We start from the raw sequence: 26,052 nt of genomic DNA, 5'->3' as shown, positions 1-26,052 counted from the left end.
TGCCAACTCATCGCCCATTACGCCGCCACCGGCCCGGGATCCGCTCCCCGCTGCCCTCGGGCCGGCTATAGGAAGGCGGATGTTACCGCTGTCTAACCCCCTTCCCCCCAATCTCCCGGAGCGCCGCTCTCCCGGGTGTACCTACCCCCCGGACAGCCCGGGCCTGCAATGGCCGCTCCGACCCGATCCTCTTCAGCTCCTCTCGCGGGAGCAGGGGCAAGGTCTCAGCCTGTGTTCGCGCCGCCTCTGGCCTGGAGGAGTTACTGCAGCCAGTCCAACCTCATCAAACAGCCGCTCTGCCAATGTGCTGCTGCTGTACATTCATATTTCACTAACATTCTGCACCCTCCTTTCCTTCTCCCCCATGTACTCAATGAACAGTATGCTTTGTCTGTATAGCGCTCAAGAAAGAATACTTTTAATTGTATATCAATACATGTGACAATAATAAAACTCAGATTTGTTGTTCTTTCTCTTCTGCACAGTGAGGTTTTTTTTTCCTGGGGCACCACTCCATATCAAACATATCCAGGAGTCTATCTCGTTGTTACCACCTCATTGACGTGTTGAATGTGCCTTACTTGACCATCAGGTCCTGGGTTGGGACTCAACTGGGGTGGGACATAGGTTGCCTGGGGTGGGGTGAGATTTCCACTCCATCTGACGAAGGAGCAGCGCTCCAAAAGCTAATGGTATTTGCTACCAAATAAACCTGTTGGACTTTAACCTGGTGTTGTTAAAACTCTTACTGTGGGACTCAAACCCAGAGTTTCTGGCACAGATACAGGGACACACCTCAGATTCATATTCATCTGTGTAAATTTATAGCACTACATATATCTGGTTACACTCTGTTTTACATATCCACAAATAAGATTGAAGGAGTTCTGCATTCAGTGTAGTACTGAGGGATTTGATCTGATTTATTATCGTCACATGTATTGGTATACAGTGAAAAGTATTGTTTCTTGCCCGCTATACAGGGAGTGCTGCACTGTCAAGAGGTTCTGGGTAAGACATTGAACCAGAGCCCTGTTAGCCCTCTCAGGATCTGTAAAATCCCATGGCACTATTTTGAGGAAGAACAGGATAGTTCTACTTGGTGTCATCGCTGATGTTTAAGCCTCAACCAAACTCAGGAAAGCAAATGATCTTGTCATGATCACATCGTTGTTTGTGGGATTTGCTGTGCAAATTATCTGCCACATTACAGTACAGTAGTATTACTCTTTAAAGTACTTCATTTGCTGTAAAGTACTTCGAGAAGTTTGGAGGATTCAAAAAGACATGATATAATTGTAAGTCTTTAATACATTTAGCATATTATGTACCATCATAGCACATTCAGCGCCATATACAACACTGTATGTATGGAGTACTTTTTAATTTTTTTCACGGAATAGGGGTGGGGAGTGGGAAGGTGCATTCTTTAGGGCCAGTAGAAACATAGAAAAATAGAAACTAGAAGCAGGAGTAGGTCATTCAGCCCTTTGAACCTACTCCACCATTCATTATGATCATGGCCAATCATCAAATTCAGTATCCTGATCCCTTTAGCCGCTAGAACTGTATCTAATTCCTTCTTGAAATTTGGCCTCAACTACTTTCTGTGGTAGTGAATTCCACACAATCACCACTCTCTAGGTGAAGAAATTTCTCCTTATCTCAGTTTTAAAAGGTTTACCCCTTATCCTCAAACTATGACCGCAAACTATGACCGCTAGTTCTGAACCATAGGGAACTTTCTTTCTGAAACTATCCTGTCTAATCCTGTTAGAATTTTATAAATTTCTATGAGATCCCCTCTCACTCTTCTAAACTACAATTCTAAACTTTTTGCACATCTCAAATCCCCCTTGAGAAGGTGGTGATGAGCCACCTTGAATTGCTATAGTCCATGTGGTGTAGGTACACACACAATACTGTAAGGGAGTTCCAGGATTTTAACTCGGTAATTGTGGATCTTCCACCATTGAATAAGACTGGGATAGACAGATTTTTGAGTCTCTCTGAGAATCAAGGAATTTGGGGAGAGCAGCATAGTGGAGTTGAAGCCCCATGATCAGCCATGATCATATTGATCGATCTATATGGTCGTCTTCTGCTCCAATCTCTTATGCTCAATAGGATTTCTTCAGAACTCATATTTATTATTGGATATTTAAGGTGATGGATGAAGTGCCAATCAACTGGGCTGCTTTGCCCTGGATGGCAAATGACAATATTGGGTTTGTTCCCCTATTTGGGGACAGGACATTCCTGAGCAATTTTCCACATCATCAGGTAGATGCTAGTATTGTGGAACAGCTTGGCTAAGGTTGCGGCTAGTTTGAACACAAGTCCTTGGTATTACTGCCAGAATGTCATCAGGGCCCATAACCTTTGCAGTATCCAGTGCTACTTTCTGATGTGAAGTGAATCCAATTTCACTTGTGTTTTATCAGTCACCCCTTAGCGATTGGCCTTTTCAGCCTTGACAAAGAGTATCACTAGGTTGTGATGTTTTTTGAGTCTCACCAAAGACTTTAAGAACGTATGTCCCACTTTTTCTGTAAGGAGATGGCGGTAGACTTGACATCACAGATAACTGGCAGTGCCATCGATGGTACAGCCCAATGATGGATGTTATCAGCAGATATGCAGATATCATGTTTATTTGACCTTCTGTTACTTGTTGCTGCTCTTTGGAGATTGGCTGGTAGGGCACACATGGGGATTGTGATGTCTAAGTTATCCCACGGCAGCCTGCGTCAGGCTCCATGAACCTGCTGGCCTTCGCCTTTCCTTCTCTTCCATATTTTTTTATTCAGTCATGGGCGTCACTGGCTTTAATAGCCCAATCTACACTATCTTATGTAGCACATGAAAACTAACCATCTGGGTGAGCAATTGGAGACTGACGTAATTGCACTTTCCAAAAAACACAATTTATTCAAGCAAACGTGGCAAATTATTTGCTCTTTAAGTGCAGTCACTGTTATGTAGTCAAACATGGCAGCCAATGTGTTTCAAAATCCAACAAGCAGAAATGATAATATAACCAGTTTTTGGTGGTGTTGAACAAGACATCAAGATACTCCTCTTCAAATAAGGCTGTGTCTATTCAGCTGCCAGAATGACACCTCCAACAACAAACAATAATTTCAGCCCAGTCCATAAACTTGAGTTTATCCAAAAGTGTTCAAATTCCTCCCAGACTAAAACCTTCAGAATTCTGTGTTCCTCCAACTTGGTACTCTTTTGTGTTCCTTACTTCCTTCACCTCACCCCTGGCAGTTGTATCTTCATCTAGTCATCTAGGCCCCAAGTTCTAGAATTCTCTTCTTAAACCTGATTCACTCCTTTAAGTTACTCCTTAAAAGATACCTTTTTTTTTGGTCACTTGTCCTAATGCCTACTCCTTTTGATTTGTGTCAATTTTTATTTTTCAATTGTGCTTTTCATGAAGTATTTTGGTACATTTTACCGCATAAAAGGCACTATATGAATGCAAACAGATTATCTGTTCAAGTCCTAAAATGGGTTTTAAACCAATGATGTTGTCTCAGAAGCAAGATTGTTCTCACCTTAGCTAAAGGCGCAATAAGGGCGATTTTGCAACCAGTTAAATCAATGGCAAGAAAACTCCAGCATCTCCAAACTTTCAACATGCATCCCCTCTTCTTGAAAAATTTTATAGCTCTTGGGGCTAAAGGGATGAAGGGATATGGGGGGGAAGCAGAGATCAGGATATTGAATTTGATGATCAGCCATGATCATAATGAACGATGGAGCAGGCTCGAAGGGCCGAATACCTACTCTTGCTTCTAGATTCTATGTTTCATCAGATGAGGCTTCATATCAGTTGGAAACTAGTTCTATAAATGCTAGCTGGACTTTGACAGTGCAAGGCCACTGGATAGTCAGTGTGGGGGAAATATTTATTAGAATTTATGGCTGCTTTTAGTTCTGAAAGGGTTTTGTGATTCCAGCTTAGCATTTCAGAAGCTGTGAAGCAGAGGCCTGGAAAATTGACATTTGGACGTGTGATTTTCAGCAAACCTAATCTGAAAATACCATCACGGATTGCTAAGAATTTGCTAGAGGGATGTGGGCTGGAATCCAACTCAGAATAATTTGGTCTTTAGGTGCATTGGCCATGCTAAATTCTCCCTCAGTGTACCTGAACAAGCGTCAGAGTGTGGTGACTAGGGGATTGTCACTAACTTCATTGCAGTGTTAACGTAAGCCTACTTGTGACTAATAAATAAAACTTTTACTTTAAAATATAACCAAGTCAGCTTTGATGGTGGCACTTTATTTCTTTTTGTAAAAAAACAGCCAAGTGTGCTTGCCATGGTGCTGCACTCATAGCCTGGCAGGTTAATGGTTTTGACAATGGTTCTTGTACAGGAATTTACATTTGAGTTTTGTCAAAGTCTACTGTGTGGTTTGACGCCTATCAGAGCTCCAGATTATGGGTGAAGTAGACAGCTTCTGCATCTGTCCCACACACTAAATGTTCTCCCATAACATCCAAACTATTCACCGACAGGACATAAGCTGATAGCAGGTTATCGATATCCACTCTTCCTTTTGCAGCATCCATGGTGAGCCACGCACTGCTCAATGACTGGTTTATGTCGACATGGGAAACTGAGGCATTCAATGAGAAGTTTCTTCGACCTGAGAAAATGCAGGAGGAAGAGAAGTGATGAGAATAATGCTTTGCCTTTCTGACAATAAATGCTTACGGTACATTTGTTGCTCAAGTAACTTTTCAGAACCATAAACCTTGCACCACAGTCCAACTACCAAGTGTCTTCTTCAGTTTGGTTCTCCACTACAGCCAAGAGCTTGGTCTACTGTGAACCCGACACGTTCCATGTATTGTCACACCAGCAAACAGACATTTTAATCTAAAGGCTGATTGAATACAACTTTTATAGCTGAATATAATTGAATATAACTCAATGATAGCATAATAGTTATGTTGTTGGACTAATGATCTGAAGAAATGCCGACCACTGTAGCTGGAGAATTTAAATTCAGTTAATTAAATGCATTTTGGAAATTAAAAAAGACACTATATAAAACCAGGTTAGTTTTTCACCAACAGAAACAAAAAAATGCTAGAAAATCTCAGCAGGTTTGACAGCATCTGTGGGGAGAGAATAGAGCCAACGTTTCAAGCTGACGGAGGATCATTTAGACTCGAAACATTGGCTGTATTCTCTCTCCGCAGATGCTGTCAGACCTGCTGAGATTTTCCAGCATTTTCTGTTTTTGTTTCAGGTTCCAGCATCCGCAGTATTTTGCATTTATCTTAGTCTTTCACCAATGTCCTTTAGAAAAAGAAATCTGCTGTCCTTACTTGGATTTCACCTTTGTTTAACCAATTGTTACAAGAGGAAGTTTAAAAGATTGTTATGTTTTCGGATTCGTTTTTCAATTTAAGGAGTAGTGGAGGGGTGATGTGATCTGTTCTGAATTCTGCTCAACAACAAGTCTGTGTGGATTGATTGATAAAAGGGAACATAAGATGATTTACTCGGAAGACAATGCAAGATTTTCATACCTGTGAACAATGGCAAGAGTATCTATGTTGACAGTGTGTAGGCTGTCAGTCTTCAAGTCTCACAGGGAGGTACTGGGATCGTCAGGTTTTATAACATTTTAGTTTAAACTGTTAGTTTAATTCCAATGGAGTTGAAGACCTAGAGGATAGCTAATTGGCATTTCTACCTGGATGCAAGGACCAATGCAATTCATGTTGTCACAGAGTTGGCCTTTGAGAAGGGATGAGTCCATAGCAAGCCATTGTTGTATTGGGTCACAGGATTTCCTCAGCTATTACTGAACTTCATAACCCAGTTCAGTCTGCAAGATGCTAAGAGAGAAAGCAAAAGAAACTGCTCCTGAAGCAGAGAAAATACTGACTCAATTGTTCACCATGCAAATTGTGGGTGGGAGCTCATGCTCAGATTGAAGAAACCAAGTTTGTGAAGATTTAAATGAGGATGGAAGATTTGCCTGGCTTTGGCTAGAACAATGAATCTCCAATGTAACGCTCTTAGTAAAAGTCAGTTCTGGGATTAGATTGGGAAAGGAAAAAGGCAAAGAAGAATAGCTTTGGACTGGTTCTGGGAAAATGAAATGTCCAATTAAAGGAGAAGATAAAGTATAACCATCACATGGAATTGTTGATCATGTTAAAAGATGCATGGGCAGACTTTTCTGGAGTTCATAGTACAAATTGCCTTACAAGATAGCATTTACTAAATGTTGCCAGATATGGCAGCACCAAATCTCTGTCTGGCCTCCCTCTGTTCAACTGGGATGTCATGAAGATGGGGGGCACGGTGGCACAGTGGTTAGCACTGCTGCCTCACAGCTCCAGGGACCTAGGTTCGATTTCCGGCTTGGGTCACTGCTTTGTGGAGTTTGCATATTCTCCCCCTGTCTGCGTGGGTTTCCTCCGGGTGCTCAGGTTTCCTCCCACAGTCCAAAGATGTGCAGGTTAGGTGCATTGGCCATGCTCAATTGCCCCTTAGTGTCCCAGGATGCACAGGTTAGAGGGATTAGGGTAAATATGTGGGGTTACGGGGATAGGGCCTTGGTGGGATTGTTGTCAGTGCGAACTTGATGGGCCGAATGGCCTCCTTCTGCACTGTAGGGTTTCTATGATTTTCCGAAGATTTCCATGGCCAAAGAATGAAATCACCCTTTCAGATGAGTACATTTCTTCCTTCTATTTTCCTAACTCATTTCTTTCATTCAAATAAATAAACCTCCACTCCTTAACATGTTTATCTGGGCTGAAATATTTGATTTAACATTCTATTCAATGCCAGAAAAAACCTGCAATTTTAAAATCAGAGACTTGGTTCTTACCTTGTTGAAGAAAGGAAGGCAGATCAGGAGATATAACAGAAGCATTCCAATGCCACAGTGTCCCATCCTCAGAGCAGGTAAACACATGATCAGGGTTGGAGGGATGAAAATGAACTTCCCACACTGTTAATAAAGCACAGCACACTTTGAGAAGCTTGTACTCTATCGTTCAACTGAACACACAACAAATGAAACGCATCAGCGACAACCAAACACAATCACAAAGAAGGGTCATAGGGCATTGATGTCCCAGCTTGTTTTGGTCATGCTCACATTGATTTGGAAGGGGCACAGCGCAAGATTACAGCGCAGTGGCCACCAATGGTCAGCCTATTATGGTCAGTGCCAGCGACTCCACTGGACCCATGACGTATTACTCAAGATCTGGAAGGTCTAAGTTAAAATATGGTGAGAAATGGCAGGGAAAATTGAGACATCTGCATTTAGGCTTATGGAATATTTACAGAGAGTGAGGCACACACAAGATGATTTCCACTGTTGAAAACTGGCATGTTTTACCCAAGGTAAAATGGAGCTAAAGGGCAGGCATAGCAGGATCATGGGCACAGGCTTAATTCAGACTACATTTTGATAACCACAGGACGTTAAGTGAATTTATAGGCAATTAAATACTGTTGAGTGTAGACACTGTTGGAACGTAGCAGCCAAACTGAGCATAGCAAGACTCCACGAACAGCCTGTGAAAACAACCATGGTTATCTGTTTTAACACCACTGGTGAAGGGATAAGGATTGGTCAGGGCACTAAGGAGAACTTAACTCTTCTTCAAATAGTGCAGTATCCGCCCAAGAGGGCAGACGGAGTTTCGGTTTAACATCTGAACTAAAATTTATCATCACTCCAGTACAGCACTTGAGGAATTGGTAGGGCTAGGGAACCGTGGTGCACCAAAAATGTTTCTTTGTTGGTTAAAAAGAAAAAGGAGGCTTATGTTCGGATGAGACGTGAGCACTCGGGTAGTGCACTAGAAAGCTTTAGATTGGCTAAGAGGGAGTTGAAGAGCGAGCTTAGAAGGGCTAAAAGGGGACATGAGAAGACTTTGGCGGATAGGGTTAAAGAGAATCCTAAGGCGTTCTATAGGTATGTCAAGAACAGAAGGTTGGTTAGGGCAAGTTTAGGGCCAGTTATAGATGGCAGAGGGAAGTTATGTGTGGAACCGGAGGAGATTGGTGAAGCATTGAACCAATATTTCTCTTCGGTGTTCACGCAAGGGGACATGAATATAGCTGAGGAGGACACTGGGTTGCAGGGGAGTAGAATAGACAGTATTACAGTTGATAAGGAGGATGTGCAGGATATTCTGGAGGGTCTGAAAATAGATAAATCCCCTGGTCCGGATGGGATTTATCCAAGGATTCTCTGGGAGGCAAGAGAAGTGATTGCAGAGCCTCTGGCTCTGATCTTCAGGTCGTCGTTGGCCTCTGGTATAGTACCAGAAGAGTGGAGGTTAGCGAATGTTGTCCCATTGTTTAAGAAGGGGAACAGAGACTTCCCCGGGAATTATAGACCGGTGAGTCTCACTTCTGTTGTCGGCAAGATGTTGGAAAAAATTATAAGGGATAGGATTTATAGTTATTTGGAGAGTAATGAATTGATAGGTGATAGTCAGCATGGTTTTGTGGCAGGTAGGTCGTGCCTTACTAACCTTATTGAGTTTTTTGAGAAAGTGACCAAGGAGGTGGATGGGGGCAAGGCAGTGGACGTGGTATATATGGATTTTAGTAAGGCGTTTGATAAGGTTCACCATGGTAGGCTTCTGCAGAAAATGCAGATGTATGGGATTGGGGGTGATCTAGGAAATTGGATCAGGAATTGGCTAGCGGATAGGAAACAGAGGGTGGTGGTTGATAGTAAATATTCATCATGGAGTGCGGTTACAAGTGGTGTACCTCAGGGATCTGTTTTGGGGCCACTGCTGTTTGTAATATTTATTAATGATCTGGATGAGGGTATAGTTGGGTGGATTAGCAAATTTGCTGATGACACCAAAGTCGGTGGTGTGGTAGACAGTGAGGAAGGGTGTCGTAGTTTGCAGGAAGACTTAGACAGGTTGCAAAGTTGGGCCGAGAGGTGGCGGATGGAGTTTAATGCGGAGAAGTGTGAGGTAATTCACTTTGGTAGGAATAACAGATGTGTTGAGTATAGGGCTAACGGGAGGACTTTGAATAGTGTGGAGGAGCAGAGGGATCTAGGTGTATGTGTGCATAGATCCCTGAAAGTCGGGAATCAAGTAGATAAGGTTGTTAAGAAGGCATATGGTGTCTTGGCGTTTATTGGTAGGGGGATTGAATTTAGGAGTCGTAGCGTTATGTTGCAACTGTACACAACTCTGGTGCGGCCGCACTTGGAGTACTGTGTGCAGTTCCGGTCCCCACATTACAGGAAGGACGTGGAGGCTTTGGAGAGGGTGCAGAGGAGGTTTACCAGGATGTTGCCTGGTATGGAGGGGAGATCCTATGAGGAGAGGCTGAGGGATTTGGGATTGTTTTCGCTGGAAAGGCGGCGGCTAAGAGGGGATCTTATTGAAACATATAAGATGATTAGAGGTTTAGATAGGGTGGATAGTGATAGCCTTTTTCCTCTGATGGAGAAATCCAGCACGAGGGGGCATGGCTTTAAATTGAGGGGGGGTAGTTATAGAACCGATGTCAGGGGTAGGTTCTTTACCCAGAGGGTGGTGAGGGATTGGAATGCCCTGCCAGCATCAGTTGTAAATGCGCCTAGTTTGGGGGCGTTTAAGAGATCCGTAGATAGGTTCATGGACGAAAAGAAATTGGTTTAGGTTGGAGGGTCACAGTTTTTTTTTTTAACTGGTCGGTGCAACATCGTGGGCCGAAGGGCCTGTTCTGCGCTGTAATGTTCTATGTTCTATGATGCTTAAATTATGTGCTCAATTTTCTGGAGTGGGACTTGAATCCATGACTTTCTGGCTTAGAAGTGAGAGTGCACTTCTGATCTACAACTGAGAGTTTAAACTCACTGCAGTCAGTGAGGGGGAGGTGAGTTTGCGGAGTGGGGGGGGGGGGTTGACCCAAATATAGCAACTAATTTACATATGCAGTTTCATTATAAATTTAAACATAGAAATTTATGGCAGTAGAAGTTATAAAAAAAAACATGTCAGGCTCTAAATGTATGTTGGTGACACCCATCTCTATCTCACCACTACTTCTCAAGCTCTCTGCTGTTCTACTCCAGAAAGCCCGTTACCAATTTTTACTGAGTCCTACATTTATTTACAAAGTGAAACATTACAAGCATATCCCTCCGAATTCCACCACACCATCGGTTCAGTTGAGGCTTTTTTTTTTACATGTGCTCAAGTGAAATAATTAAACATACAATCAACATCCACTACCTCTGATTTGTCACACTGCTTATCTGACATTCAGTATAGAATACACGGTGTAGGAGGTGCAAAGATTTTTTTCAAACTAAATATTTAGAGGATCAAAGCTTGCCACCTCCAAGGCATTCCTTCAAACTGCTCCTGCCGAAATCCTCAACATGGCTTGAATTTGATTTGGCTTGATAATTCCAATATTCTCTTGGCCCGCCTCCCATCTTGAACCCTCCATACACTTGAGCCGATCCAAAACTCTGATGGCCCTATCCTAACTTACACCGAGTCCTATTCCATCACTCCTGGGTTCCCTGACATACACTGGCTTCCACTCTGGCAACATCCACATTTTAAAATATTTATCCTGGTTCTCAAATTCCTCTATGATCTCACCCCTCCATATCTCTGTAACCTCTCCCAGCCTCAGACCTCTGTGCTCCTCCAATGCTGGTTTCTTGCTCATCCCTGACTTTAACTGTTCCGATGTGGAGATGCCGGCGTTGGACTGGGGTGAACACAGTAAGAGTTTTAACAACACCAGGTTAAAGTCCAACAGGTTTATTTGGTAGCAAATACCATTAGCTTTCGGAACGCTGCTCCTTCGTCAGATGCAGTGGAAATGTGCTGCTTGTCTAAATGTCTCAAGTGGTTCAGTGTCAATTTTTGATAATAAACCATTATGTTAAAGGCACTATATAAATTCAAGTTATCTTTTTAATGGAAAATTCTGTGCAGAAAACTGTTCTTAACATAGAAACATAGAAGATAGGAGTAGGAGGAGACCATTCGGCCCTTCGAGCCTGCTCTGCCATTCATTACGATCATGGCTGATCGTCTAACTCAATAGCCTAATCCTGCTTTCTCCCCATAACCTTTGATCCCATTCGCCCCAAGTGCGATATCCAGCCACCTCTTGAATACATTCAATGTTTTGGCATCAACTACTTCCTGTGGTAATGAATTCCACAGGCTCACCGCTCTTTGGGTGAAGAAATGACTCCTCACCTCCGTCCTAATGGTCTACCCTGAATCCTCAGACTGTGACCCCAGGTTCTGGATTCCCCCACCATTGGGAATATCCTCTCTACATCTACCCTGTCTAGTCCTGTTAGAATTTTATAAGTCTCTATGAGATCCCCCCTCATTCGTCTGAACTCCAGCAAAAACAATCCTAACCTAGTCAATCTCTCCTCATACATGTCCTGCCATCCCCGGAGTCAGTTTGGTAAACCTTCACTGCACTCCCTCGAGAGCAAGTACATCCTTCTTCAGAAACGAAGACCAAAACTGTACACATTAGAGGCGTTGCCTCATCAAGGCCCTGTATAGTTGCAACAACACATCCCTGCTCCTGTACTCGAAACATCTCGCAATGAAGGCTAACATACCATTTGCCTTCTTTACCACCTGCTGCACCTGCATGCTTACCTTCAGTGACTAGTGCACAAGGACACCCAGGTCCCACTACATTGGCTGTCCCAATTTACAGCCATTCATGTAGTAATCTGCCTTCTTGTTTTTGCTTCCAAAGTGAATAACCTCACATTTATCCAAATTATACTGCATCTGCCATTGATTTGCCCACTCACCCAACCTGTCCAGATCATTCTGAAGGATCTCTGCATCCTCATCACAGTTCACCCTCCCACCCAACTTGGTATCATCTGCAAAGTTTGAGATGTTACATTTTGTTCCCTCATCCAAATCATTAATACATATTGTGAATAGCTGGGGTCCCAGCACCGATCCCTGTGGCACCCCACTAGTTACTGCCTTCCAATTTGAAAAGGACCCATTAATTCCTATTCTTTGTTTCCTCTCTGCCAACCAGTTTTCTATCCATCTCAATACACTTACCCCAATCCCATGCGCTTTAATCTTGTATGATAATCTCTTATGTGGGACTTTTTCAAACGTGTTCTTAACATGGTATTAATGCCTGTAGCATTGCCTATGCAGAGCCAAGACTAAATGCAGTATTCAGATTAAACAGGGTTATAGGATGGGAGTAATTGAAGTTTGAAGAAAAGAATATTAGGGCCATTACGAATCATCAATAAAGAGATGGACACCAAGACTAGGCCGTGCATCAGTGAGATAGGTTAGATAAGATACTTCAGTCTTTCAGATCCCCTGGGAATTCAAATTGATCCTTCAATGAGCTCCATGTGCATTACATTGGAAGAAGGTCAAGGGAAGACTCCCTTAAACAGAACCAGCAGTAAGTTCCACCAATCGTCATTAATAACTTACCAACAGTAATTGTGCAAGTCTTATTATTGGTGCACAAGTGTCAATTCATAATTTAACAGACCTTCTAAACTTATTTGTAAGTGTGTACAGTGCACTGTGTGTCATGGAACTGTTGGACAGTGCAGGTGTTCAAGCCTCACACAAGTCTCTTCCTTGCCTTTGTTCATCTCACCCTATCCTTCTATTCCCCTCTCTTCATGCATTTATCTAGCTTCCCCTTAAATGCATTGATGGCTTTTGTCTCAAATACTCCCTTTGGTAGCCAGTTCCACATTCTCATCATTCTCTAAATAAAGGAACTTCTGAAAATAATTCATTGAAACTTAAATGCATTTTACTGGATTATTGTCCCCACTCCTCGCCCTCCTCCACACAAAGAGTTTGAAAAAAAAAAGACTGAAGGAAGTGACCTTTAAACCTGCAAGCTTACTAGAAATCAAAGAATTGTGCGGAAAATTCTCAGCAGTCAGAGAGTGGGGAAGATAACAAGAAACAAACATACTTTCTGCAGAATGGGCATCCAGTAAGGAGATGGGAATACTTCCTTGCCTGACGTCCCAGATACAGAATGTTCCATCCTGGCCGCCTGTTGCCACTATGTGCTGCTGATTTGGATGTCTATCTACACAATGCAGTGGCACTCGGTCACCCGTCCTGGGAAACAACAGTTGACGTTAAAAAAAAAACAGCAAGTAAGCAATACTCCTAATAATGTCTGTGCTATAGCAACCAATGCTCCAGACCTGCTAGAAATCTTGAAAATAATGAAAAGGTTTTATAAAGTAGATCATCATCATAGAATCTCCACAGTGCAGAAAGAGGCCATTTGGCCCATCGAGCCTGCACCGGCGACGATCCCACCCAGGCTCTATCCCCGTAATCCCACATATTTATCCTGCTAATCACCCTGACACTTGAGGGGCAATTTAACATGGCCCATCCACCTAACCCACACATCTTTGGATTGCGGGAGGAAACTGGAGCAGCCGGAGGAAAACCACACAGACACGGGGAGAACATGCAGACTCCACACAGACAGTGACCCAAGCCGGGAATCAAACCTGGATCTCTGGCACTGTGAGGCAGCAGTGGTAACCAATGTACTACTGTGCAATGTGGAGAAATGCTTCTATTTGTGGACGAGAAGAGAACTAGGGGAACATCAATATAAGACAGCCACTAATAAATCTAACAGGAAATTCCGGAGAAGCTTCTTCACCCAGAGACTGGGGAACTCAGTATTTCCTACATTACAGCAGTGACATACTTAACTGGCTGCAAAATGTGCTGGGACATCTGGAGGTTGCGAAAGGTGTGATGTGAATAAACATTTGTTTTCTTTTTCTAGGGTGAACCTGTCATCAGTTTAACAACAATGGTTTGATAACACCTTTTTAACACAGGATCAACATAATCAATGAAGGGAGAGGTCTGGACATTTATTCATTCTTTAATACAGGATGCAAAATGTTTAATATGAAAGTGGTGGAAATGGAATCTTTAAGAACTTTTAAATGGAAGTTTGCTATTTTGTTTAAAAAGTGTATGGGGAAAGGAGCCAAATGCATATGCAATGGGCTGAATGGCCTCATTATATAGGATAGAATACCTCCAGAATCCCTACAGTGCAGAAGGAGTCTGCACCTACTTTCCAACACAGCATCCCACTCAGGCCCTATCCCCGTAGCCCCACTTATTTGCCCTGCTAATTCTCCGAACCTACACATCTTGGGACAATTTAACATGACTAATCAATCTAACTTGCACATCTTTGGACAGTGGGAAGAAACTGAAGCATGTGGAGAAAACCCACGCAGACACAGGGAGAACGTGCAGACTCTGCACAGATAGGCACCTCAAGGACAAAACAGGGAGAGAGTAGAAGGATATGGACCGAGTACGGGCAGAAGGTTTTTTTTAAAAGTTGAGTTAGGGCATCATGATTGGCAGAGGTTTGGAGGGCCGAAGGGCCTGTTCCTGCGCTGTACTTTTTTTTGTTCTTGGAACCCAGGTCCCTAGCGCTGTGAGGCAGCAGTGCTAATCACTATGCTGCCCTATTGTGTTTGGTAAACCGTTATACAAGATTTAAACGCGTAAATGTGGGAAATTTGGAGAAATATTTCAAAAACTAAATTCTTCTTTGTTACATCTCCAGTACCAGTTGAAGTCCCAGCGACGTGTCCAGCACTGATTGTAGAGGTGGAAGACTATTGATTTAAGGGCCTGTGTCTTCATTCTGTTCACAATGAAGGGCAGGCCTTCAATCTCCAAGGTCTAATTATGGTGGGGGCAGGATTGACCTTTGATTTGAATTGTTACCCTTTTGGGGTGGGGTGGGGTGCATAAATGTTTCAACAATTGCAATTATGGATACTTAACTATGTGATAGTAACTTTCTGACCTGTTGCATTGCCTTTCAAAATCCCTACATTTAGTGCAAGCTTAAAAGAAAACAGCTGAACTTACAAAGAATATATCTGTTGAGGTTTATTTCCTGGCTGCCTGAAGTCCCAGATTTTCAACTGTCCAATTGAGTTGACTGTCAAAATTTCTGTAGTTCGCAGGAAGATGACTGCATTGAGTGAACTGCTGTCAGCATTGTCTGGAAGGAGAAGGGGCAATAAGCCTTGCTGTTGAGGTCCATTCACAAACAATCTTAAACTGAACGGAAAATGAGCTTGTTAAAGTCAATGCCACGTTGTTCAGCTCTGACGCTTGAGACAGAGCTATTGCTTGTTGGAAGCCTTATTTTAATTTTGCATGATTAATGCATTAAGCAGGTACCAGCTGTGGCTCAGTAGGTAGCACTCTCTCTTCTAAGTCATGAAGATTGTGGGTTCAAGTCCCACCCCAGGGCCCCGAGCACAAAATGTACATTGACCCTCCAAATACCGAGGGGTTTTGCACTCGTAGGTGTTGTCTTTTAGATCAGACGTTGAACCAAGGCCCCGAATCGCAGGTGGTCACAAAAAATGAATTAGTCAAAGAAACAGATCATCGCATTTCTGTTTGTGGGACCTGGCTGTGTACAAGTTGGCATTTTGGACTGATGGTTTCTGGTCTCTTCCTGGGTATTTCTAGTTATTGGCATTTACAATGTGGTTGTTAACTGGCTTGCATGTTTCACTAACCAGTTTGCAAATGTCCCTCTGACCTCCTCTGAGCCGATCCAGTTTAATACCAATTTTTAAATAAATTCCTCCCCAAATATTTCCACCTTCCTTTCCTCTTTTAAGTTGCTCATCAAAACCTCTCTCTTTGACCAAGCTTTTGGTTGCCTATCTTTGACTCAGTGTCATATTTTCCCTGGCTACTCTGCTGTGAAGCACTTTGCTAAGAATCATAGAAACCCTACAGTGTAGAAGGAGGCCATTCGGCCCATCAAGTCTACACCAACAACAATCCCACCGAGGCCCTATTCCCGTAACCCCATATATTTACCCTGCTAATCCCATTAATCTACGCATCCTGGAACATTAAGGGACAATTTAGCACAACCAATGCACCTAACCTGCACATCCTTGGACAGTGGGAGGAAACTGGAGCACCCGGAGGAAACCCACGCAGAGACATGGGGAGAACATGCAAACTCCACACAGACAGTGACCTCTAAACCAGGAATCAAACTCAGGTCCCTGGAGCTGTGAGGCAGCAGTGCTAACCATTGTGCCACCATGTCACAGGGTTTCAACTATGTTAAAATTGCCACACAAATGTAAATTGGTTTCAGAAATAATCCTGTTCCCGGAGAATAGGCAAAAGAGGAAGTTGAAACAAGTAACAGTGGAACCAGCAATGGTAAAGGCCAAGTCCATGGGGAACTGAGTTAGAGTACAAAATACCTCTTTGTAAAGGTTGTGCTCCAGGAGGGAGGGGCAAAACACTTTACCATCAACTGTCTTTGCCCTATAGTTTCACTGGTGAGTTGGCAAACCTAAAAAATTCTGAAGGGGCTTGATAGAGTAGATTGTTTCCACTGTCTGGGGAGCCTAGAACAAGGAGGCCCAGTCTCGGCATTAGGAGCCACGAGATGTGGAGAAATTATATCACTCAAAAGGGTTGTGAATCTTTGGAGTTCTCAACCCCAGAAGGTTGTAGTTGCTGCATTGAATATGTTTAAGGTTGGGATAGACAGATGTTTGGTGTCTCAGGGAATGAAGGGATCTAGGGAGTTTATGGGAAAATGGGAGTTGAAACCCAAGATCAGCCATGATTGAGTAGGCTTGATGGGCCTACTCCAGCTCTCTTCTTGTGTCCATGAGACGGACAGTTGAAGTCTTGATTTGTCATTTTGTGCAACTTCCGAGGCTGATACTCCAGTGCAGCACTGAGCGAGTGTTGAAGTTAGGAGTGCCATCTTTCAGGTGAGACATTTAACTGAGGCTTTGTTCACTCTCAGATGGGCATTAAAAATTCTACGGTCTATTTCGAAAAAGAGCTGGTGAGTTCTGAAACCAATAGAGAAAATGCTGGAAAATCTCAGCAGGTCCGGCAGCGTCTGTAAGGAGTGCAGATGAGCCTAAATGAAAAGGGTTATCTGGACTCAAAACATCAGCTCTTTTCTCTCCTTACAGATGTTGCCAGACCTGCTGAGATTTTCCAGCATTTTCTCTTTTGGTTTTGGATCCCAGCATCTGCAGTATTTTGCTTTTATTTAGCTGGTGAGTTCTCCCCGCTGTTAGTCATTATTTATCCCTCGGTTAACACCACTATCTGGTCATCATCGCATTGTTGTTTGTAGGGTTTTGCCGTGTGCAAATTGGGCTTTCAAAATTACAACAGCGGCAACACATCAAAAGTGCTCCACTGACTGTAAAGTGAAGTGGGTTACTCTGAGGTCTGGAAAGGTGTTGTGCAAAAACAAGTTATCCTTTAAATCAAGCACTGTCACAATTTCTTTTTCTATACCCACCTATGGTCCGTATGGGTTCCTTTTGGTCAACTTGGAAATGATTGATCCGGCCATCCTCCCCGACGCTGATGATCTCAGGGCCATTACACACCAGGCCGGTACAGGGAGCACTGTCGTGAGAATGATAGTGGGCACGCTCCCACTGCCGGGTTACAGAGAGTGAATGCTCAAGCTGTAACAGAAGGGCACTTTTTTACTTCAGTAATTGATTTTATTTTACAAAATGTCAAGTAAAATCAATGTTGTAACATTTAAAAATACATATACAACAGAAGACAAACTTTCCTTCTAGTTTAAATTCTCAACCTTTTTGGCTATTACCGCGAAACGTTCATACTTAGCATCTTTACCTGGTTGTTTACACGATGACGGAATACAATGACACTCCCTGTAGAAGAAGCGGTGACAATCCTCTCCTCATCCAGAAACTATAAAAGCATAAAAGCCATAGTAACTTCCATTACAAGTCGACGTAGGAATTTGTAATTGAAGAAAGTTGAAAATAGAGAGACAAAAACATTAGAAAGGAATGAGTGCTGCAGATAGTTGTATACAGACACAAATATAGTATTTCCACACCAAGATACCCACATAATCAGGGGACCCTCGCTATGAATCCCTGGTGACATTGTCGCTTACAACACAATCCTGATTACATGCATATTACAGCAGCAGTGTTTGAAATGGAGTCCAACACTCATGGACATGACCCTTACCATTACTTGTTCCAACTTCCTTGTTTGCCTATTCAATGGGAACAGGATTATTTTTGAAACCAATTCACTTGTGTGGCAATTTTAACATAGCTAAAATATTGCAAAGCGTTTCACAGGACTAATCAGGCAAAATTTGCCACCGAGTCAAAGACACACAACCAAAAGCTTGGTCAAAGAGAGGGATTTTGACGAGCAACTTAAAAGAGGAAAGGAAGGTTTGGGAAAGAATTTGGGGAAATTAGGGTGTGTGAGGTGGGTTGCATAGTCTCACTCAAGCGTGATCACTGCTTCAGTTACCTGGAGATCCATGACGTCACCATTGTGGTTGATTTCACACAAGGGCTTAGTGCTCTCCAAGAAGAGCTGATCTGTTTCACTGATGTCCATATTAATCGTTTCCCAAATGCACACCTTGTTCTTCTGCATAGATAACATGAGACAAAGAAAATCAATTCCAGGGACTTCTTAAAAACCTGTTTCAATTACATGCCCTCTACAAGCTTGAGACAAGAGATGAATATACATGGGTGGTACAATGGTTAGCATTGCTGCCTCACAGTGCCAGGGGCTCAGGTTCGATTCCTGGCTTGGGTCACTGCCTGTGTGAAGTTTGCATGTTCTCCCCGTCTGTGTAGGTTTCCTCCAACAGTCCAAAGATGTGCGGGTTAGGCAGATTGGCCATTCTAAATGTCCCTCAGTGTCAGAGGGACTAGCTAGGGTAAATACATGGGGCCTGGGTGGGATGGTGGTCGGTGCAGACTCGATGAGCCGAATGGCCTCCTTCTGCACTGTATGATTCTATAATTTGGATTCTATACAAGATCATAATAAAGCATTATCAAATCCCATACCAAGGAGGAGGTCATTCAGCCCATCATGTCTGTACTGAGTCTTTGAAAAAGCTATCCAATTAGTCCCACACACTCTGCTCTTTCCCCATAGCCCTGTACCCTTTTCAAATACTTATCCAACTCCTTTTTGGGAGTTCCTACTGCATTGAATCTGTTTCCAGCACCTTTTCAGGCAATGAATTCTGGATCATACCACACAGCAAAACAAAAAAAAAATCTCCTCTCTGGTTCTTTGGTAAACATATTCAATCTCTGTCCATGAGTTACTGACTCTGTTACAACTGGAAACAGTTTACCGCTTATTTACTTGATCAAAGTCTTACGTAACCTTGAACACCTCGACAAAATCTTCCTGTAACCCTCACAGCCATTCGAAGAACAATTCCAGTTTCTCCACATAAATGAAGGCTTTCAACCCCAGTGCCATTCCAGTAAATCTCCTCTGTACTCTCGTCAAGGTCTTCACAAACTTCCTGAGGTACTGCACCCAAAATTAGACACAACAAACCTCCAGCGAAGCCTAACCAGTGACTTATGAAATTCTTCACATATGACTTCCTAATGATTACATAGATTTATATAGAATTCACAGAACAGAAACACGCCACTTGGCCCAGCATACAGATGGCTGTGTTTAAGCTCCACGTGAACCTCCTTCTACGCTTCCTTATCTAGCCTTTTAAGCCCTTCATCCCTCTCTTCCTCGCTGTTTATCCTAATTCCCCTTAAATGCATCGATGTCACCTAAACCAGTTCTTGTGGGAGTAAATTCCACATTCCAACCTCTCTCTGGGTAAAGACCTTTCTCCCGAATTTCCTATTACATTTAATGGTCACTACCTTACATTGATGGCCTCTAGTTTTGGAGTCCCCTGTAGGCAGAAATACCTTCTCTATATCTATCCTATCAAACCCTCTTCATAATCTTAAAATACATTTATTGAATTATCCCTCGAGTCTTCTCTCCTTTCATGAGAAGGAAGTTCCAGTCTGATCACCCTTAACTGATGGGTGTCATTCCAGTAAATCTTTTTTGCACCTCATCCAGCCTCTATCATGTTTATAATATAGAGTCATGATGTGGAGATGCCAGCGTTGGACTGGGGTGAACACGGTAAGAAGTCTCACAACACCAGGTTAAAGTCCAACAGGTTTATTTGGTAGCAAATACCATAAGCTTTCGGAGCACTGCTCCTTCGTCACATGGAGTGGAAATGTGCTCTCAAACAGTGCAAACAGACAAAATCAAGTTGCAGAATACTGATTAGAATGCGAATCCTACAGCCAGCCAGGTCTTAAAGGTACAGACAATGTGGGTGGAGGGAACATTAAACACAGGTTAAGGAAATGTGTATTGTCTCCAGACAAAACAGCTAGTGTGATTCTACAAGCCCAGGAGGCAAGCTGTGGGGGTTACTGATAATGTGACATAAATCCAACATCCCGGTTTAGGCCGTCCTCATATGTGCGGAACTTGGCTATCAGTTTCTGCTCAGCGACTCTGCGCTGTCGTGTGTCGTGAAGGCCGCCTTGGAGAACGCTTACCCGAAGATCCAAGGCTGAATGCCCGTGACTGCTGAAGTGCTCCCCCACAGGAAGAGAACAGTCTTGCCTGGTGATTGTCGAGCGGTGTTCATTCATCCGTTGTCGTAGCGTCTGCATGGTTTCCCCAATGTACCATGCCTTGGGACATCCTTTCCTGCAGCGTATCGGGTAGACAATGTTGGCCGAGTTGCAAGAGTAGGTACCGTGTACCTGGTGTTCTCACGTGAGATGATAGCATCCGTGTCGATGATCCGGCATGTCTTGCAGAGGTTGTGTGGTGTCGTGGTCACTGTTCTCCTGAAGGCTGGGTAGTTTGCTGCGGACAATGGTCTGTTTGAGGTTGCGTGGTTGTTTGAAGGCAAGAAGTGGGGGTGTGGGGATGGCCTTGGCGAGATGTTCATCTTCATCGATGACATGTTGAAGGCTCCGGAGGAGATGCCGTAGCTTCTCCGCTCCGAGGAAGTACTGGACGACGAAGGGTACTCTGTCCACCGTGTCCCGTGTTTGCCTTCTGAGGAGGTCGGTGCGGTTTTTCGCTGTGGCGCGTCGGAACTGTTGATCGATGAGTCGAGCGCCATATCCTGTTCTTATGAGGCCATCTTTCAGTGTCTGGAGGTGTCTGTTGCGATCCTCCTCATCTGTGCAGATCCTGTGTATTCGGAGGGCTTGTCCGTAGGGGATGGCTTCTTTAACGTGTTTAGGGTGGAAGCTGGAGAAGTGGAGCATCATGAGGTTATCCATGGGCTTGCGGTACACTGCAGACACTGAAAGATGCTCACAGAAGAACAGGATATGGCGCTCGACTCATCGATCAACAGTTCCGACGTGCCACAGCGAAAAACCGCACCGACCTCCTCAGAAGACAAACACGGGACACGGTGGACAGAGTACCCTTCGTCGTCCAGTACTTCCCCAGAGCGGAGAAGCTACAGCATCTCCTCCGGAGCCTTCAACATGTCATCGATGAAGACGAACATCTCGCCAAGGCCATCCCCACACCCCCACTTCTTGCCTTCAAACAACCACGCAACCTCAAACAGACCATTGTCCGCAGCAAACTACCCAACCTTCAGGAGAACAGTGACCACGACACCACACAACCCTGCCACAGCAACCTCTGCAAGATGTGCTGGATCATCGACACGGATGCCATCATCTCACGTGAGAACACCATCTACCAGGTACACGGTACATACTCTTGCAACTCGGCCAACGTTGTCTACCTGATACGCTGCAGGAAAGGATGTCCCGAGGCATGGTACATTGGGGAAACCATGCAGACGCTACGACAACGGATGAATGAACACCGCTCGACAATCACCAGGCAAGACTGTTCTCTTCCTGTGGGGGAGCACTTCAGCAGTCACGGGCATTCAGCCTTGGATCTTCAGGTAAGCGTTCTCCAAGGCGGCCTTCACGACACATGACAGCGCAGAGTCGCTGAGCAGAAACTGATAGCCAAGTTCCGCACACGAGGACGGCCTAAACCGGGATGTTGGATTTATGTCACATTATCAGTAACCCCCACAGCTTGCCTCCTGGGCTTGTAGAATCACACTAGCTGTTCTGTCTGGAGACAATACACATCTCTTTAACCTGTGTTTAATGTTCCCTCCACCCACATTGTCTGCACCTTTAAGACCTGGCTGGCTGTAGGATTCGCATTCTAATCAGTATTCTGTAACTTGATTTTGTCTGTTTGCACTGTTTGAGAGCACATTTCCACTCCATGTGACGAAGGAGCAGCGCTCCGAAAGCTTATGGTATTTGCTACCAAATAAACCTGCTGGACTTTAACCTGGTGTTGTGAGACTTCTTACCGTATAATATAGAGACCAGAACTGTGCACAGTACTACCAAGTGTGGTCTATATAAGTTTTAAGATAAATCCTCTGCTTTTCAATGATATCCTTCGAGAAATGAACCCCAGTGCTTTTTTAAGGCCTTGTTAATCAGTTTATTGATTCATTTTTCTGTATTTCAGATCTTTTTGCTTCTCTACCTCATCGATTAAGAAGGGGAAAATGAAGTATGAAAGTAAAATAGCGGGGAACATAAAAGCTGACTGTAAATATTTCTATAGATATGTAAAGAGAAAGATTGACAAAAACGAATGTAGGCCCCTTACAGTCAGAAACACGTGAATTCATAACGGGGAACAAAGAAATGGCCCGAGGAACTAAATTCGTACTTTGCTTCAGTCTTCACAAAGGAAAACATGAATAATCTACCAGAAGTTCTGAGAGGGACAAGTTTTAATGAGGAGCTGAAGGAAATCAGCATTAGTAGAGAAATAGTTTTGCAGAAATTGATGGGATTAAAGGTGGATAAATCTCCAGATAAATCGCTTGATAATCTTCATCCCAGAGTATTTAAGGAAGTGGTCCTGGAAATAGTAGATCCATTGGTGCTCATTTCCAAAATTCTTTGGACTCTGGACTGGTTCATACAGATTGGAGGGGAGCTAATATAAGCCCGCTATTCAAAAAGGGAGGTAGAAAGAAAACAGGGAACTATAGAGCAGTTATCCTTATGTCAGCACTGGGGAAGTTGCTAGAGTTTATCAAGGATTTCAAACTCAACATTTGGAAAGCAGTGGAATAATCAGACAAAGTCAGCATGGATTTACAAAAGGGAAATCATGCTTGATGAAACTATTGGAATTCTTTGAAGATGTAACTAGTAGAGTTGATTGAGGAGAACCAGTGGATGAGGTTTATTAAGACTTTCGACAAGGTCTCACACAACAGACAACTATGTGAAGTTAAAGTGCATGGGATTGCAGGTAATGTCTTGAGATGGATAGAAAGCTGGTTAGCAGAAAGGAAGCAAAGAATTGGCATAAATGGGTCTTTTTAAGACTGGCAGGCAGTGACTTGTGGGGTTCCGCAGGGATCTGTGCTAGGACCCCAACTGTTGGGGTGGGAGGGTGAGCTGGAGGATGCAGAGATGCTTCAGCGTGATTTGGACATGCTGAATGTGTGGCCATATGCATGGCAGATACAGTATAATATCGATAAATGTGAAGTTATCCGCTTTGGGAGCAATAATAGGAAGACAGATTATTATTTGAATGGGTGTAAATTGAGAGAGGAGGACACTCAGCGAGACCTTGGAGTCCTCATGCATCAGTCGCTGAAAGTAAGCATGCAGGTACAGAAGGCAGTAAAGGATACATTAGTCTTCATGGCAAGAGGATTTGAGTATAGGAATGAAGATGTTTTACTACAATTGTATATGGTGTTGGTGAGGACACACCTGGAGTATTGCACGCAGTGGCTAATCCATCTAACCCACACATCTTTGGTCACTAAGGGGCAATTGAGCATGGCCAATCCACCTAACATACACATCTCTGGAGTATGGGAGGAAACCGGAGCACCCAGAGGAAACCCACACAAACAAATACCCAAGGCTAGAATCGAACACAGATCCCTGATGCTGAGGCAGCAGTGCTAACTACTGTGCTGTCGCAAGTCAATTGGTGTCCATTCAGCGGGGATCTTTTCATATCTTCTGAACTTTTGTATTTTAAGTATTTATAAAGCCAAGGATCCTGAATACATTTTTAACCAGGTTCACTCCTGCCCAGGGCCCTCCTTCCCTCTCGTGCCGCCTCCAATCTCTTAGGTCCACCGCTCGCTCCATTCCCTCGAGCTCTTTTCGCTCTTTCCCCTTTAGGCAGAGTTTCTGGCAGCATCTATCTCTCTCTCCCCTCCCCATCCACCTCTCTCTCTCCCCCTCCCCCCCCATTCACGTCTCTCTCCTTCCCCCCCCCCCCCCCCATCCACCTCTCTCTCCTCCCCCTCCCATCCACCTCTCTCTCCTCCCCCTCCCATCCACCTCTCTCTCCCCCCCTCCCATCCACCTCTCCTCCCCCTCCCATCCACCTCTCTCTCTCTCCTCCCCCCCCATCCCACCTCTCTCTCCTCCCCCCCATCCACCTCTCTCTCTCTCCTCCCCCCCATCCACCTCTCTCTCCTCCCCCCCCATCCAGCTCTCTCTCCTCCCCTCCCATCCACCCTCTCTCTTCCCCCCCCATCCACCTCTCTCCTCTCCCCCCCCCATCCACCTCTCCCTCTCTCCCCCCCCCCCCATCCACCTCTCTCTCCTCCCCTCCCATCCACCTCTCTCTCTCCCCCCCCATCCACCTCTCTCTCTCTCCTCCCCCCGCCATCCACCTCTCTCTCTCTTCCCCTCCCATCCACCTCTCTCTCTCCTCCCCCCCCATCCACCTCTCTCTCTCCTCCCCCCCCATCCACCTCTCTCTCCTCCCCCCCCCATCCACCTCTCTCTCTCTCCCCCCGCCATCCACCTCTCTCTCCTCCTCCCCCCGCCATCCACCTCTCTCTCCTCCCCCTCCCATCCACCTCTCTCTCCTCCCCCTCCCATCCACCTCTCTCTCCTCCCCTCCCATCCACCTCTCTCTCCTCCCCCTCCCATCCACCTCTCTCTCCTCCCCCTCCCATCCACCTCTCTCTCCTCCCCCTCCCATCCACCTCTCTCTCCTCCCCCCCCCTCCACCTCCCTCTCTCCTCCCCCTCCCATCCACCTCTCTCCTCCTCCCCCCCATCCACCTCTCTCTCCTCCCCCCCCCATCCACCCCTCTCTCCTCCCCCCCCCATCCACCCTCTCTCCTCCCCCCATCCATCCACCCCCCCACCCCCATCCATCCACCCCCCCACCCCCATCCATCCACCCCCCCCACCCCCATCCATCCACCCCCCCCACCCCCATCCATCCACCCCCCCCCACCCCCATCCATCCACCCCCCCCCACCCCCATCCATCCACCCCCCCACCCCCATCCATCCACCCCCCCCACCCCCATCCATCCACCCCCCACACCCCCATCCATCCACCCCCCACCCATCCACCCCCCACACCCCCATCCATCCACCCCCCCACACCCCCATCCATCCACCCCCCACCCCATCCACCCCCCCACCCCCATCCATCCACCCCCCACACCCCCATCCATCCACCCCCCCACCCCCATCCATCCACCCCCCACACCCCCATCCATCCACCCCCCACCCCCATCCATCCACCCCCCCACCCCCATCCATCCACCCCCCCCACCCCCATCCATCCCCCCACCCCCATCCATCCACCCCCACCCATCCACCCCCCCACCCCCACCCATCCACCCCCCCCACCCCCACCCATCCACCCCCACCCCATCCACCCCCCCACCCCCACCCATCCACCCCCCACCCCCACCCATCCACCCCCCCCACCCACCCATCCACCCCCCACCCATCCACCCCCCCCAACCCCACCCATCCACCCCCCCACCCACCCACCACCCCCCACCCCCACCCATCCACCCCCCCCACCCCCACCCATCCACCCCCCCCACCCCACCCATCCACCCCCCCCACCCCCACCCATCCACCCCCCCCACCCCCACCCATCCACCCCCCCCACCCCCACCCATCCACCCCCCCCACCCCCACCCATCCACCCCCCCCCCCCCCACCCCACCCCACCCCCACCCACCCCACCCCCCCACCCCCACCCACCCACCCCCCCACCC

At 45.5% G+C, this 26,052-nt stretch overlaps 2 protein-coding genes across 2 annotated transcripts in view; both read right to left on the bottom strand.

Annotated features, from left to right (window-relative positions):
* lats1 (large tumor suppressor kinase 1) overlaps nt 1–216 on the bottom strand; it is a 40,286-nt gene extending 40,070 nt beyond the window's left edge. Inside the window, exon 1 of the mRNA XM_078213335.1 lies at nt 146–216. The gene's annotated coding sequence lies outside the window, so the exon portion shown is untranslated. The remainder of the gene's footprint in view (nt 1–145) is intronic.
* Nucleotides 217–4,303: 4,087 nt separating this feature from the next.
* Nucleotides 4,304–26,052, bottom strand: part of nup43 (nucleoporin 43) — a 23,950-nt gene continuing 2,201 nt past the window's right edge. Inside the window, exons 2-8 of the mRNA XM_078213361.1 lie at nt 18,416–18,538; nt 17,753–17,830; nt 17,403–17,574; nt 14,957–15,092; nt 12,993–13,144; nt 6,874–6,996; nt 4,304–4,665 (exon numbers count right to left, since the gene is read on the bottom strand). Of these exons, the coding sequence (XP_078069487.1) occupies nt 4,442–4,665; nt 6,874–6,996; nt 12,993–13,144; nt 14,957–15,092; nt 17,403–17,574; nt 17,753–17,830; nt 18,416–18,538 (1,008 nt within the window). The 3' untranslated portion in view covers nt 4,304–4,441. The remainder of the gene's footprint in view (nt 4,666–6,873; nt 6,997–12,992; nt 13,145–14,956; nt 15,093–17,402; nt 17,575–17,752; nt 17,831–18,415; nt 18,539–26,052) is intronic.

Source organism: Mustelus asterias, chromosome 5 (genome assembly GCF_964213995.1).
Source record: "Mustelus asterias chromosome 5, sMusAst1.hap1.1, whole genome shotgun sequence".
In the NCBI taxonomy this organism is placed as follows: domain Eukaryota; kingdom Metazoa; phylum Chordata; class Chondrichthyes; order Carcharhiniformes; family Triakidae; genus Mustelus; species Mustelus asterias.
The sequence above is the reverse complement of the archived record's forward strand: the minus strand, read 5'-3'. Positions and strand labels throughout refer to the sequence as shown.